Here is a 12,198-nt window from a genome sequence, read left to right as displayed (position 1 = left end):
AAATAATATAAAATTGTAATGTTTCCAGATAATCACAGGAAAGGATGTTCACTTATTGATGCCAGTGACACCTAGTTCTCTGTTAATGTGAGCATAATGCCCTATGGTTATTCTGAAATGCACGCCCTGACTCAGTCCCCCCCACACTTGCCCAAATTCCACACCCTTCTCCAGGAACAACTTACAAGCTCACCTCTGCTCCCCAGGCTGCCAGCGCCCATTCTTTTCATCCTGCTCTTCTGTGCTCCTGCTCTGAGCCCTATGTTCATGGCAGTTACAGCAACTACAGCACCGTACCACAGATCACAGCGCTTTCTCTTCTTTTCTTTTTTGTAGAAACTGACGTTTATTTTCCATTAACCTCATACCTGCTATCATGCAATGCCAGCCTATATTATTTTAAATCCAAAGCAAAGTAGTTACATTTCAAGGCCAACAGATTAAGGCTCTAGCTGATGTATGTCATTGTTTGTAGTGTGCGAATGAGATTGGGGAACTATGCTGTGAAAGGCCATGTGCTGGAGTGAAGGAGATGCCAGGGCTGACCTGGTGATGACCAGTGACTCCAGCATCAGTGAAGTACTGGAGGGGATGGGAGATCAAAGGAAGAAAGGAGACAGGGAAGTCATGGGGACATGGGACTTCAAAATGTTTATGGAAAAATAAAATTAAAAGATAAGTTTATTTTGGTGCAAAATGTTGTGAAATCCATGAACAGTACTCTCATAATAGGCATCTTCCATGAACTTTCTCAACACCCCATGAATGCATGCATTTCAAAATATTTTGCATTATAATAATCATATCTTTTATTTATTTATTTATTTATTTATTATTTTTATTTTTTGACAGGCAGAGTGGATAGTGAGAGAGAGAGAGAGAGACAGAGAGAAGGTCTTCCTTTTTGCCGTTGGTTCACCCTCCAATGGCCGCCGCAGCTGGCGCGCTGTGGCTAGCACACCGCGCTGATCCGATGGCAGGAGCCAGGTGCTTCTCCTGGTCTCCCATGCGGGTGCAGGGCCCAAGCACTTGGGCCATCCTCCACTGCACTCCCGGGCCACAGCAGAGAGCTGGCCTGGAAGAGGGGCAACCGGGACAGAATCCGGTGCCCCGACCGGGACTAGAACCTGGTGTGCTGGCGCCGCAAGGCGGAGGATTAGCCTAGTGAGCCGTGGCGCCGGCCTGTTTTTTTAAAGATTATTTATTTGAGAGGCAGAGCTACAGAGAGAGGGAGAGACAGAGAGAAAGGTCTTCCATCTGCTGGTTCATTCTCCGGATGGCCGCAATGACTGGAGCTGAGCCTATCTGAAGCCAGGAGCCAGGAGATTCTTCCAGATCTCTCACCTGGGTGCAGAGGCCCAATCACTTGGGCCATCTTCCACTGCTTTCTCAGGCCATAGCAGGGAGCTGGATCAGAAGAGGAGCAGCAGGGACATGATTGGTGCCCATATAGGATGCTGGCGCTACAGGTGGAGGCTTAACCTTCTATGCCACGGCACCAATCCCCAATAATCTTATCATTTAATTCCACTTTTCACAAACTTTTGATAGTAACCTTTTATGCTAATTCAATGAGATTAAGTAATAGAATAAAAACTAAACTCTTTGTCATTAACCTCAACTGTCAGGACTCCAGTGAAGAGTCTGGTCACTTTTAGTTACAGTTTCTGCTCTTGAAAGTTAAGGAAAGTTAGGAAATGATCACAAAGGACCTGTGTCTATTATTTACTCTCTCATTCACCTTTCTCCAGGTAGGTTATTTCTTTGCTCCACACTGAGATACACACACTAATGAACACAAAATGAGAGAATGTTCACTAAAAATATTGGAAACCCCCTAAGCCCGTGGATTTGAACATTTAAAAATTTTCTCCCATTAAAGGCATCTGAGTGAGCCAATGGCAAGTATAATTCAGCCCAGTGGGGGTGGGCCTTGTGGAACAGTGGGTAAAGGCAGCATTTACAATGCTGGTATCCCATGGTGGAAGACTGGTTCCAGTTCCTTGCTACTCCATTTCAGATCCATCTTCCTAGGAAGACAGCAGATGATGGTCCAAGTACTCAGATCTCTGCCACCCATGTGAGAGCCAGATGGAGTTCCTGACTTCTGGCTTTGGCCTGGCCTAGATCTGGCAACTTTGGGAGTGAACTAGTGGATAGAAAATCTCTCTCTCACTCCCTCTCTCTCTCTCTCTCTCCCTCAACCCCCACCCCTTGTTGCTCTGCCTTTGAAACAAATAAGTAAGGGCTGGCGCTGTGGTGTAGCAGGTAAAGCTGCCACCTGTGGTGCCGGTATCCCAAATGGGCCATGCTGATGGCCTGGGAAAGCAGTAGAAGATGGCCCAAGTCCTTGGGCCTCTGCACTGGCGTGGGAAACCTGAAGAATATCCTGGCTCCTGACTTCAGTTTGGCCCAGCTCCAGCTGTTGCAGCCATTTGGGGAGTGAACCAGCAAATGGAAGACTTTCTCCCTCTCTCTCTCTGCCTCTCTGAACTCTCTGCCTTTCAAATAAATAAATAAATCTTTTTTTTTTAAATAAGTAAATAAAAAAACATATTTTTTAAAAATTCAGTGCCTGGGCCAGCTCTGTGGCACAGTGGTAAAGCTGCTGTGGCCTACAGTGCTGGCATACCCTATGGGGGCTGGTTCGAGCCCTGGCTACTCCATTTCCAATCTAGCTCCCTGCTGATGGCCTGGGAAAGCAGTAGAATATGGCCCAAGTACTTGGACCCCTGTTCCCTACTGGAGACCTGGAAGAAGCTCCTGGCTCCTGGCTTCAGATCAGCCCAGCTCTGACGGTTTTGGCCATTTCGAGAGTGAACCAGTGGTTGGAAGATCTCTGCCTCTCAAGTAAATAAATAAATCTTTAAAAAAATAAAACTCAGCGCAGTGTCCAATGCTTATGTCTATAAGGTCATGGAATCATTCCAAGTGATCAGGACTTTCAGTTTAAATACTTTCCTGTCCTTTTAAGAACACTATCACGTGCTCCTGAAGAATGGTACAGTAAGGGTGGCAGGTGATGCAAAGTTGAGGATATTAGTAAGCACTATTTTAAGTACAGCTAAAAGAAGATAGACTGCGAGGCTTGCTCACGGAGCCTACGTTGGCTTCCTATTTTTAAAACTCATTTCATTCTCACTTAAGAAACAGGCTTCCGTCAGTGGCAGCACATTGAAGATGTTTGCAAGGCAAACAACTTTTCATGTTTGATTCTGGCAACAGGGTACACTGGTGAGGTTAATTAAGATGGAATACAAAGGACTGCCTATTCTGATTAGCCATTTTCTTAATAAAGCAACTCGATATAGAAAGCCAAGTTTCTAAAAGATATGATTAATATTATGCCAGGTTCCTTTTTAAACCCTTCTATCAAGTCCTGTTCTCTTTAAAGAGAAGGCTCAATTGTTTCCAGAATTTTGAAATTAAAATTATGTAAATTCGTTCCCTCCTCCTCTTGTATGCTTGTCTGTGCCTTATATCTATTTCAAGTGCATCACATTGACTTTGGGAATTAATGTGCGAGCACTTACAGCATGTAGACATGAGAAAATCTATGGACATTCTGGCCAGGGAAACAACCATAGTTAGTGAAAATTATAAATTAAAAATAACCACAGTGTCAGACTGTGGCGTAACTAATGCTCCAGGAAACCGCCATGGGAACAATAGGGTAAGAATTAGTGGAACCTAATCTCTGAGAAAGGTATAAACAAAAGCAAGTCATCCAAAAACTTGACAGGAAGGTGAGAAACAAAGAGAATCTGATATGGGGCTGGCATTGGGGCATCCCATATGCGTACCTTTTTAGTCCCTGCTGCTCCACTTTCCATCCAGGTCCCTAACTTACCTGGGAAAGCAGCAGAAGATGTCCCAAGTATTTGGGCCCCTGCCTGATGTGGGAGACCTGTATGGTGTTCCAAGCTCCTGGCTTCTGCCTGGTCTAGCTCCTGCTGTTGTGACTATTTGAGATATAGATGGAAGATCTCTCTCTCTCTATCTCCTCTCTCCTTCTCTCCCTTTCTATTTCAAATAAATAAAATACATTTTTGAAAAAGAGAGAGAGGTGGGCTGGTGCTTTGGCATAGCAGGTAAAGCTCAGCCTGCAGCACCAGCATCCCACATGAGCACCAGTTTGTGTCTTGGATGCTTCTCTTTTGATCCAGCTCCCTGCTGATGTGGCCTGCACCCACATGGGAGATCCAGAGGGAGCTCCAGACTCGTGGCTTCACATTGGCCCAGCTCCGGCCATTGCAGCCATTTGGGGAGTGAACCATGGATGAAAGACTCTCTATCCCTCTGCTTCTGCCTCTCTGTGACTCTGTGTTTCGAATAGATAGATACATCTTTCAAAAAAGATTTATCTATTTATTTGAGAGGAAGAGTTACAGACAGAGAGAGGGAGAGACAGACAGAAAGGTCTTCCATCCACTGGTTCATTCCCCAAATGGCCACAACGATCGGAGCTGGGCTCCATCTGAAGCCAGGAGACAGGAGGTTCTTCTAGGTCCCCCACGTGGGTGCAGGGGCCCAAGCACTTAGGCCATCTTCTTCTTTTTTTTTTTTTTTTTTTTTGACAGGCAGAGTGGACAGTGAGAGAGAGAGACAGAGAGAAAGGTCTTCCTTTTGCCGTTGGTTCACCCTCCAATGGCCGCCGCGGTAGCGCACTGCGGCCGGCGCACCGCGCTGATCCGATGGCAGGAGCCAGGTGCTTCTCCTGGTCTCCCATGGGGTGCAGGGCCCAAGGACCTGGGCCATCCTCCACTGCACTCCCTGGCCACAGCAGAGAGCTGGTTAGGCCATCTTCTACTGCTTTCCCAGGCCTTAGCAAAGAGTTGGATTAGAAAAGAAGCAGCTAGGACTTGAACCAGTGCCCATATATGATGCCAGAACTGCAGGCTGAGGCTTAGCTTACAACACCACAGCACCAGTCCCTAGATAAATATTGAGAGAGAGAGAGAGAGAGAGAGAGAGAGAAATGAACCTGACAGGGATGGCCATTTGGCGCAACAGTTAAGATGCCACTTAGGGCCAGTTTTGTGTCATAGCATGTAAAGCTGCCACTTATGATGCCAGCAGTCCATATATGTACTGGTTCCAGTCCTGGCTGCCCCACTTCTGATCCAGCTCCCTGCTAATGGCCTAGGAAAAGCAGCAGAGGATGGCCCAAGTGTTTGAGCCCCTGCCAGCCACAGGGGAGACCTGAATGCAGCTCCTGTCTCTTGGCTTCAGTTTGGCTCAGCTTAGGCTCTTCCAGCCATTTCAAGAATAAACCAGCAGATGGAAGATCTCTCTGTCTGTAACTCTTTCAAATAAATAAATAACAGTTTTTAAAAAGTATAATTGTGGCCAGTGCCGCAGCTCAATAGGCTAATTCTCCGCCTTGCGGTGCCGGCACACCGGGTTCTAGTCCCGGTCGGGGCACCGGATTCTGTCCCGGTTGCCCCTCTTCCAGGCCAGCTCTCAGCTGTGGCCCAGGAGTGCAGTGGAGGATGGCCCAAGTGCTTGGGCCCTGCACCTGCATGGGAGACCAGGAGAAGCACCTGGCTCCCGGCTTTGGATCAGCGCAGTGCGCCAGCCACAGCGCGCCGGCTGTGGCGGCCATTGGAGGGTGAACCAACGGTAAAGGGAGACCTTTCTCTCTGTCTCTCTCTCTCTCACTGTCCACTCTGCCTGTCAAAAAAAAATTTAAATAAATAAATAAGTATAATTGCATTTTTTTCTCCTATCTTTCCTGACTGACTTAAACAGCAATTGCATGGATACAATTATATTGCTATACCTCTAATATATAGATATTTAATATAGTTGGCAATAATTTCACAAAGAAGGCAGATGGGGTAAAGTCACGCTGGAATAAGGCAATGATACCAGGTCATACCTTGAATCTACAGGAAGAGATGAAAAGAACAGGAAATGGCAAACATAAAGGTTAATACAACAAACTCTATATATTTGTTCTTTCTTTTTCTCAGTTCCTTTAAGACACAAAATTGTATAAATTATTACAGTTGTGTCATTTGTAATATAACACAGGTGTAACATGTATTACAAAAATATCATCAAAATGGAAGGAAGGAAAAGAGTTATACAGGAGAAATGTTTGTATGTATTATTAGAATTGTTAGTGTGGATTTTAAGTAGATTCTGATAAATTAAAAATAAAAAGTATAGCATAAGCCCAAGAGCAACTACTGAGAAAATAACTCAAAAATATTTATTTAGAAAGCTACTGAAGGAATGTGATGCTAGCATTCCATGTGGGTGTTGGTTCTTGTCCACTTCTGATGCATCTCTCTGCTAATGGCCTGGAAAAACAGTAGAGAATGGTCCAAGTCTCTGGGTCCCTGCCACCAACGTGTGAAATCGGGAAAAAGCTCCTGGCTCCTGGCATCAGCCTGGCCCAGCACCATTTATCGCAGCCATTTTAGGAGTGGGGGAGTGAACCAGCAGATGGAAGATCTCTCTCTGCCCCCCCAACTCTGCCTTTCAAATAAATAAAATAAATCTTTCCAAAAAATTTACACTAGGAAATATCCACTTAATACAAAGGAAAGCAGCAAGAGTGACAGAAGAACAAAAAAATGAGACATATACAAAACAAAAAGTACAACGTAGATGTAAATCCAACTCTATCAATAACCTTGAAAGTGAATGAGTTAAATAACCCAATCAAATGTGTAGACTGTTATACTGGCTAATAAATTCTGACTATGTTCTATATATGACATACACACTTTACATTCAAAAACTCAAACATACGTGTAACTATAAGCATGGAAAAAGATGTATCACATAAATAGCAACGTTAAGGGGCTGCAATGGCTGCAATGTATCAGTACTAGAATAGATAAATATTACAACAAAATACATTACTTGAGATAAAGGTGTTCATTTTATAGTGAAAAGTGTGTGTATACATCAGAAAGAAATAACAGTTATAAACACATATGCACCTGACAGCACAGCCCCAAAGCAGTCAAGTAAAACTAATAGCATTGAAAGAGAAAAAGACCATTCAATAATCTTAGTTGGAGATGGCTGTGTCCCACTTTAAATACTGGATAGAACAACAAGGGAGAAGGCCAGCAAAGATCTAGAGAAACTGAACACCACTGCAAGCTAACTAGACCTGATGTGCACAGGACACTCTACTAATGACAGTTGAACACACATTCCTGTCACGTGAATGCAGAGCATTCTCCCAGATATGCTATCCATAAAACAAGCTTCAACAAAGCTAAATGGCTTGAAATCACACAGTTTGCCCCCTAATTATGATGGAAATGAATTATACATCAGTAAGAGGTGTAAATTTGGGATAGTCACAATTATCTGGATGTTAAACAATATAATTTCAGGAGAACAAATCACAAGAAAAGTTGGAAAATACTAAGAGAAGGACATAAATGAAAATAAAACATCCCCAAATTGTGGGGTGCAGGTAAGGATATATTTCAAGTATTTATTTACCATGATAACTGTAAATACTTATATTGAAGAGGAAAAAAATCTCAAATACTAAACTTCTAATTTTATAAACTAGAAAAAGAAGGGTAAACTAAGTCTAAAGCACATAAGAAGGAAGGGAATGATAAAGGCTAGAGTAGAACTTAATGAATTGGCGAAAGGCAAACAATAAGGAAAATTAACAAAACCAAAAGATCTTTTTAAAAAATTGACAAAAATGACAAATTTTAACTTCACTCAACAAGAAAAAACAAAGCTCAAATCACTAAAATTAATGGAGGGGACATAACTGCCAATTTTACAGAAATGAAAAAAAATTATTAGAGTACTATCAACAGCAGTGTATAAGCAAACTAGATAATTTAGATGAAATATGGGGCTGGTGCCGCAGTGCAGATGGTAAAGTCACCATCTGCAATGCTGGCATCCCTTATGGGTACTGGTTTGAGTCCTGGCTGTTCCACTTCTGATCCAGCTCTGTGCTAATGTGGCTGGAAAGCAGCAGAAGGTAGCCCAAGTGCTTAGGCCCTTGCATCCATGTGGGAGATCCAGATGAAGCTCTTGGTTCCTGGCTTCAGCCTGACCCAGCCCTCGACATTGTGACCATTTAGGCAGTGAACCAACAGATAGAAGATCTCTCTGTCTCTGCTCTGTCTCTGTCTTTGTCTTTCCCTTTCTCTCTGTAAATCTGACTTTCAAATAAATAACTAAATAAATCTTACAATAAAAATAAAAATAGACAAATCCCTAGAAAGACAAACTTCCAAAACTGACTAAAAAAGAAAATATGAATTAACCTGTAACAAGCAAAGCAATTGAATTAGGAACTTAAAATCTCCTTACAGAAAAATGAGGCCTGGAATACTTTCCAGCAAAGACTGCTCTACAAAGACAATTATTACCCAGATAAGCAAAACCAAAGACATCATAGTAAAAGAAAGCTACAGATCAATAACCAAAATCTGTTATGACTAGATGCAAAATTCATCAACAAAATATTAGGAAACATGGGGGCGGCGCTATGGCATAGCAGGTAAAGCCACCACCTGTAGTGCTGGGATCCGATACGGGCGCTAATTTGAGTCTTGGCTGCTCCACTTCTGATTCAGCTCTCTGCTATGGCCTGGGAAAGCAGTAGAAGATGGCCCAAGTTCTTGGGCCCCTGCACCCATGTGGAAAGACCCAGAGGAAGCTCCTGTCTCCTGGCTTCAGATGGGTGCAGCTCTGGCCATTGCAGTCATCTGGGGAGTGAACCAGCAGATGGCAGACCTCTCTCTCTCTCTCCCACTCTCTCTCTCTCTCTCTCCTCTCCTTCTCTGTGTAACTCTGACTTTCAAATAAATAAATAAATCTTTCAAAAAAGAAAAAGAAATAAAAAGACTTCTCTCTCTGTCTCTGCCTCTCTGTAACTCTGCCTTTCAAATAAATAAATAAATCTTTTTTAAAAATATTAAGAAACTGAATCCAGCAGCGTATAAAAAGAATTATATATCATCAAGTCGGATTTGTCCAAAGAATGCAAAGTTGGCTTAAATCCTAAAATCAATTATAATAATATATAATATCAATAATATAATAAAGTATGTCATATCAATAGAAAACTACATGATTATCTCAATTAACATAGAAAAAGCACTTAACAAAACCCAATAGTCTTTCATAATAAAAAATTAACAAGCTAGGAATAGGATGGGACATCTGCAGCCTGATAAAGGACATCCACAAAAAACCTAGAGCAATGATCACACTTAATAGTAAAAGACTGAAAGTTATCAACCTAAAGTTGGGAATAAGAAAAGGATATCTACACTCTCCTATTTATCTTAGTGCTGGATATTCTAACTGATGTAATTAGGTAAGAAAAATAAATAAAATGCACCCAAAATTTGAAAAGAAGATATAAATCTATTTTTAAAAATACGTACTTTTAAATGATAGAATATCCTAAGGAATCCATGCAATAAGCATGTTCTGCAAGCTTGTAGGATAGAAGATCAATACGCAAAAACCAATTATATTTCTATATATTAACAATGAATAATCCTAAAATAAAATTAATTTAAAATTCCATTTACAGTAGTATTAAGAAGAATAACATACATAGGAATATATTTACCAAAATAAGTGCAGAACATATCTTCTGAAAGCTACACAGCATTGAAAGAAACTAAAGAAAACTAAATGAATGGAAAGTCTCAATCTATCATATCAATGTAATGGCTCCTGGCTTCTGCCGACCGTGGTGGCCATTAGCGGAGTGAACCAATGGAGGGAAGACCTTTCTCTCTCTCACTGTCTATAACTCTCTCTCTCTCACTGTCTAACTCTGCCTGTCAAAAAAAAAAGTTTTTTTCATGCTTTATTTTTTTTTATTTTTATTTTTTTTTGACAGGCAGAGTGGACAGAGAGAGAGACAGAAGAAAAGTCTTCTTTTACCGTTGGTTCACCCTCCAATGGCCGCCACAGCCGGCGCATCGTGCTGATCCGAAGCCAGGAGCCAGGTGCTTCTCCTGGTCTCCCATGCGGGTGCAGGGCTCAAGGACTTGGGCCATTCTCCACTGCCTTCCCGGACCATAGCAGAGAGCTGGCCTGGAAGAAGGGCAACCGGGACAGAATCCGGTGCCCCGACCAGGACTAGAACCCTGTGTGCCGGCACCACAAGGCGGAGGATTAGCCTGTTGAGCCACGGCAACGGCCCATGCTTTATCTTTCATTTCTTTATAGTTTTTCACTTCTCGTAGGCCATAAATTTTTTCTCGAGTATTATAAAATCTTTCAAGTTTGTCACAGCATACTCAATGGATTCATTTCCATAAATCCAATCCATCTCACTTTAGATGTAATTTACATTCAGTAGCTGTTCTGCATTTACCATATTGATGCAGGTCCCCACTGCCCAAAAACTTGATACCAAATTTTTAAATGAGAATGTTTATTAAGAACATGTAATCCAAGTTTGTAGCAGTTAGAGGATATCAAACCAATATAAATGTTCCATATAACTGATGAGTCAATCCCCCAAGCCTATTTTATTATCGTAAACAAAGCTATTTCTTTGATTATTCCAACTCTTTTGGCGAGAAATGGGTATTCAGTTCACGCTGTGAGCATGTGACAGAGCCAAGACACTAGGAAAGTCAGAGACTAGTTTACAAGGGTGGGTTCTTTCGAGTCACGGTCAACACATTTGCCACGGTCAACAGAACAAATGCTGATGGACGAGTGGATTGATTGATTGATTGATTGGCAAAATATTCATTATGCACCTGTCCTACGTAATGGCAGTAAGCAGAGGCAGAGGCAACGGAGCTGGAAAGGAAGAAAGATGTGTCTTCCGTCATACCTTTTAGGTGAGTTTTGTCCTTTATTACATTAGTAACATATATTATTAAATTCTACGCATGAAAGAGGCTATGCTGAACACTTAACCAAATTCTTGTTCTCAAAAATGGCACTCGGTAATTGAGATGATTTATGCAACTGGAAGTGAGGTATTTATGCAACTGGAAGTGAGGTTTCATCAGAGGGGAGAGTCTGGATGATGATGGAGCCCATCCCTTTCCAGTGTCCTCAGATGCCCAAGCTGTGCACAGGATTTCCACGCCAACGGCTCCCAGGGAGCGCCCAGGAGACACGCGCTCAGCGAAAAGGCGCGGCATTCCACACGTAAGAGCCGCAAGTCCCAGAATCCCACTGGGACTCCAAATCCCAGAAACCCGCACGGCGAAGCTATCCGGGGTGCCAAGTCGGCTGACCGCAGACGCGACCAAGTTGGGAAACTGGGGTGAAATGCCGTAGCTTTCGGACCCTACCGTCTCCCATGTAGGAGGGGGATCATGCCGAACCATAGGTGTAAAGCCTTTGTCACCGCTTCTGCAAGAGGCTCCCTCCTGGCGGGTCTGATGTGGCCGTCGGAGTCGCCCATTCTTTCCTGTCCCTCTCTGTGCCCCCGAAAGGATGGTTCAGCCTGGCTTTGAGGCTCCTTGAGCTGGACCGATGGTCGCGCCCGCCCAAGCCCGGAATGTGGGCCTTGGAAGCGAGCTAGGTGGGAGGGACCGAGGCGGGGAGGCGTGCTGGGCCCGGGCGGCGGTAGCGGCCGCGGGCAGTGGGAGGAGCCGCGCGGTTCCGGCTGCCCGGCGAGGCGACCTGTGTGTCGGCGCCGCGGGCGAGGCGGGCAGGTAGGCGAGCGGACGGCCGCAGCCCTAGCGCGGCGGAGCCCTCCACGGCGCCCGGCGTGCCCCCCGCAGCCTCGGCTTCGGGCGTGGAGGCGGGGGGAGTGAGGAGATGCCGACCCAGAGGGACAGCAGCACCATGTCCCACACGGTCGCAGGCGGCGGCAGCGGGGACCATTCTCACCAGGTCCGAGTGAAAGCTTACTACCGTGGGTGAGTGTCCCGGAGCGGGGTGGGGGTGGGGGCGGGAGGCGAGCGAAAGGCCAGCCGGACTTGGCCTGGAGGAGGGAAGGGTGAGAGGCTGGAGGTGTTGTAGGCGCGTTGGGCTGGGCGGCAGGCTCCGCGGACTCGGCGTGGGGGTGCCTGAGCCGGGGGAGGAGCCTGGGGGCGCGGGATTCGAGCACCCCAGGTGTGGAGCACCCCCAGCTGCGGGGCGTTGGACTGCGGGGAGAACCCGAGACCAGGGTAGGGAGGCGCCCTGGGATAGGTAGGGAGGTACACCTGGTGGAGACGAGAGATTTGCAAGGGCTTGACGTCACGAAGTCTGGGTGAGTTT

At 44.7% G+C, this 12,198-nt stretch overlaps 1 protein-coding gene across 1 annotated transcript in view; it reads left to right on the top strand.

The window, feature by feature from the left end:
- The first annotated feature begins 11,671 nt into the window (after positions 1 to 11,671).
- Positions 11,672 to 12,198, top strand: part of PRKCI (protein kinase C iota) — a 93,428-nt gene continuing 92,901 nt past the window's right edge. The window contains exon 1 of the mRNA XM_062211942.1: positions 11,672 to 11,855. Within this exon, the coding sequence (XP_062067926.1) occupies positions 11,755 to 11,855 (101 nt within the window). The 5' untranslated portion in view covers positions 11,672 to 11,754. The remainder of the gene's footprint in view (positions 11,856 to 12,198) is intronic.

Source organism: Lepus europaeus, chromosome 2 (assembly GCF_033115175.1).
Source record: "Lepus europaeus isolate LE1 chromosome 2, mLepTim1.pri, whole genome shotgun sequence".
In the NCBI taxonomy this organism is placed as follows: Eukaryota; Metazoa; Chordata; class Mammalia; order Lagomorpha; family Leporidae; genus Lepus; species Lepus europaeus.
The sequence above is the reverse complement of the archived record's forward strand: the minus strand, read 5'-3'. Positions and strand labels throughout refer to the sequence as shown.